The 3,052-nt window shown below is 39.7% G+C and overlaps 1 protein-coding gene across 1 annotated transcript; it reads right to left on the reverse strand.

The window, feature by feature from the left end:
* Positions 1 to 352: 352 nt before the first annotated feature.
* LOC106314971 (glutathione S-transferase T3-like) lies at positions 353 to 1,624 on the reverse strand. Its single transcript, XM_013752761.1, has 3 exons — positions 1,566 to 1,624; positions 886 to 1,151; positions 353 to 819 (listed from the first exon to the last, which is right to left on the reverse strand). Exons 1-3 carry the CDS (start codon positions 1,622 to 1,624, stop codon positions 353 to 355), a joined length of 792 nt encoding a protein of 263 aa, XP_013608215.1.
* Positions 1,625 to 3,052: the final 1,428 nt, after the last annotated feature.

Genomic DNA, 3,052 nt, shown 5'->3' on the forward strand with positions numbered 1-3,052 from the left:
TTATAAAATATAGTGACATACAGACTTGTGATTACTACAATCCCGTGACTACTACAATACAAGAACCAAACGTAAAAACACACTCCCGTGACTACTACAAGACAAACCCTACTACAAGACAGATCCTACTACAAGAGAGTAAAACACACTCCCGTGACTCCACTCATTCACTTCCTGTGACTCCACTCCACGTCCCGTGACTCCACTCCTTCAGAAGACTGACTCCTTCACGCATAAGACCTGTAAAATCAAGACAAGAAATTAACCATTTATATAAACAATCAGTTTCTGAACATAAGCAACTTATACTTAGACTAATTAGATTTGAACTAAATTACTACATTATCTTCACCTAATTAGAGACTAACTCATTGATCAGTTTCTGTTTCAAGGTTTTTTCAGACTCATCAAGCGGCTCAACTTTTGCAAGTAGCCTATCAAGGAGCTTCATCTTCGACAGCCTTTCTTTGATAGCCATATTCTCCTTCCTGATGCTCCACATACCCGAAAACTCAGACAGCCTTTCCTCTGCATTTCTCTTCTTACCATTGGCTTTAGCTGACTTAACACCCGGGGGACGATCAGTCATGGATTCAGATGCGTGAGAGGTTGCTGATTGTGCGCTGTCGTCGAGCTTCCTCCTTTTACAGCCACTCTCCGTTTTAACAGTTGACAGGTCACACCATTTCTGATCGTTCCGAAGCTCTTTCCACGCATGTTCTAGAGTGAACTTCTTCTTGTGGTTGTTGAAGAAGATCTCATGCGCTAGCTTCAGAACGTCGTTATCGTTTTGCCCGCTGGTTCTCTCTCTGCTTGCAGCTTCAAACGCGCCACAGAACTTCCCAACAAGATCATTGATCTTGTGTCAACGTTGCTTCCAGTGACCGGCCTCCCTTCTTTCACTGAATGCAATCTTTGGTGATGCTGCAAAGTACGCGGCAATTCTCTGCCAAAAAGCTCCAGAACGTTGCTCGTTCCCTACCACCGGATCTTTACTTGTGTTTAACCAAGAGGATATGAGCACTTGATCGTCTATAGGCGTCCAGGTTCTTCTTTCTTTACGCTCTACAGGAATCTCACCAAAGTGAGGAACCTGTGATGAAGAAACAAGGACACTATCTTCCCCTAAACCAAACCCAACGTCTTGTTGACTATTGAGAAGGTTAACAAAATTTGATGTCTATGTTTTATATGGATCATAATCCATACTGAGGAGAAGGAAAGAAGAAGAATGAATCGAAAGAAAGACAAAAAACTTTAGAAGAGGAAGATGTATTTAATAGATGGAAGAGAAGAGGTGACAGAAGAGAGATGGATTAAAGGAAGCCAAAATAGAGAGATAGATTAAAGGAACGCATTCATCATAACCCACAACCAATTTGAGTTGACCTTTAGCTAACTCATTAACTTTTTTTTAATAAACTTATCTTATCTAACCATATCAGATGCACAATCAATTAACATAGCTACTTTATTAACTCACAATCAATTTATTTCTAAACCGGCTCAGTTTCACAATCAATTCAGACCATCAACATCTAGAAGATCGAATGTAGAAGTTGTACCTGTATTGTAGTTGTAGTGCTCTCCTTTGAACAAGCTTCATGTGACTTGAACCGTCCATATAAAGAGACCTTCACATCTCTCTTGATCCGTTCATCTCACAAGAAATTACAAGAGACAACATCAGCACAAGAAATATTCAGACGTGAGCAAGATTAATAGACATAGACAGTGACATAATCAAACACTATACATCAAGAGCATCAAGCTTATCACTATAGATTCAAGCATTTCTCTCTAATCTAATCAGATCACCATCAAAAGCATAAATGTTTACAGTAGACATTGGCAAAGAACAAGCATCAAGCTTTACCGCAGATAAAAAAGATAAAACATCACTCAACTCAACATCTAAACTAATATGATCAGTATCAAAAACATCAAACTCTACCGAGGACATACCAGAGATAACATTACCCAACTAAGCACCTCATCGGAACTAATCTGATCACTATCAAAAGGCATCAAGCTTCATCTCAGACATGACACATAAAACATTCATCTAAAAGGCCTAAAGCTTTACCGTGAGATTTGATTTCCTTGAGGAGAGCTACGGGCCATCGAGGCGAGCGAGAGAGTCACTGATATATGGTGTTTTATACATCTTGTATATATGCTTTTAAATTGGTTTTCAAGTTTTTATCGAGTCTTTCTAGTCTTTTTGGAGTCATTACAGGTCTGGAGTTGCATTGGATGGGAGATGGACCAGCTGGAACAAAAGAGGCAGAAAACAATGCAATTTGGTGGTTTTCACGCAGAACAGTCAGATAGCGGAGCAACCCGAGTGACTGTTCCGAGTGAGTGTTCCAGCGGCAGAGATTTTTAAGGAAACTACAATCATTACGGGATTTGCCCTAATTATCCCTATTTTCTCTCCCAGCCGCCTGTGGCTTTGATATATCATATTTTCTTTTTCTCTTTATCATTCTACGCTAGTTTACAGAGAGGAACCAGACCCGAAAACTCCATTGTTAGATTTGCTTATTGTAAAGGGAGAGGGATCTCTACACTCTTGAGAAGAATCATGAACCCTATCTCTTTTATTTAATTGATTCAACATGTTTTCTTCATCTGTTATCTCTGTGTTCTCTGTAGCTATGGCTGAGTAGTCAGCTTGCTTAGTCTAGGGTGTTAGGGTGTTAGATCCGTGAGCTTGACATAAATAAGTTATAAATCGATTGTCTTCATTCACTGTTGTTCTTAAGGCTTGCATCAAGTTAACCACTTAGTGCCTGATTCTAGGTTTAATCTATTCATCAAAAGTGTTATAGGTTGCTAGACATAACTTGAATGAGCATTGCATCCCTAACCAGCGAAAGTAGATGTTAGGGTGTTTTGTCAACATATCGGACTTGACCTCTATTGCTTGCTGTCGCATCTTGATCCAAACGAGAGTTTAGGTATCAAGATCGATCAGCATAGGGAGCAGTACCACGACAGTGGACTGTTCTACTTGAGTGATCCGAGTTCTAGACTTGCTCTTAATTAA

This window comes from Brassica oleracea, chromosome C9 (genome assembly GCF_000695525.1).
Source record: "Brassica oleracea var. oleracea cultivar TO1000 chromosome C9, BOL, whole genome shotgun sequence".
Lineage (NCBI taxonomy): Eukaryota > Viridiplantae > Streptophyta > Magnoliopsida > Brassicales > Brassicaceae > Brassica > Brassica oleracea.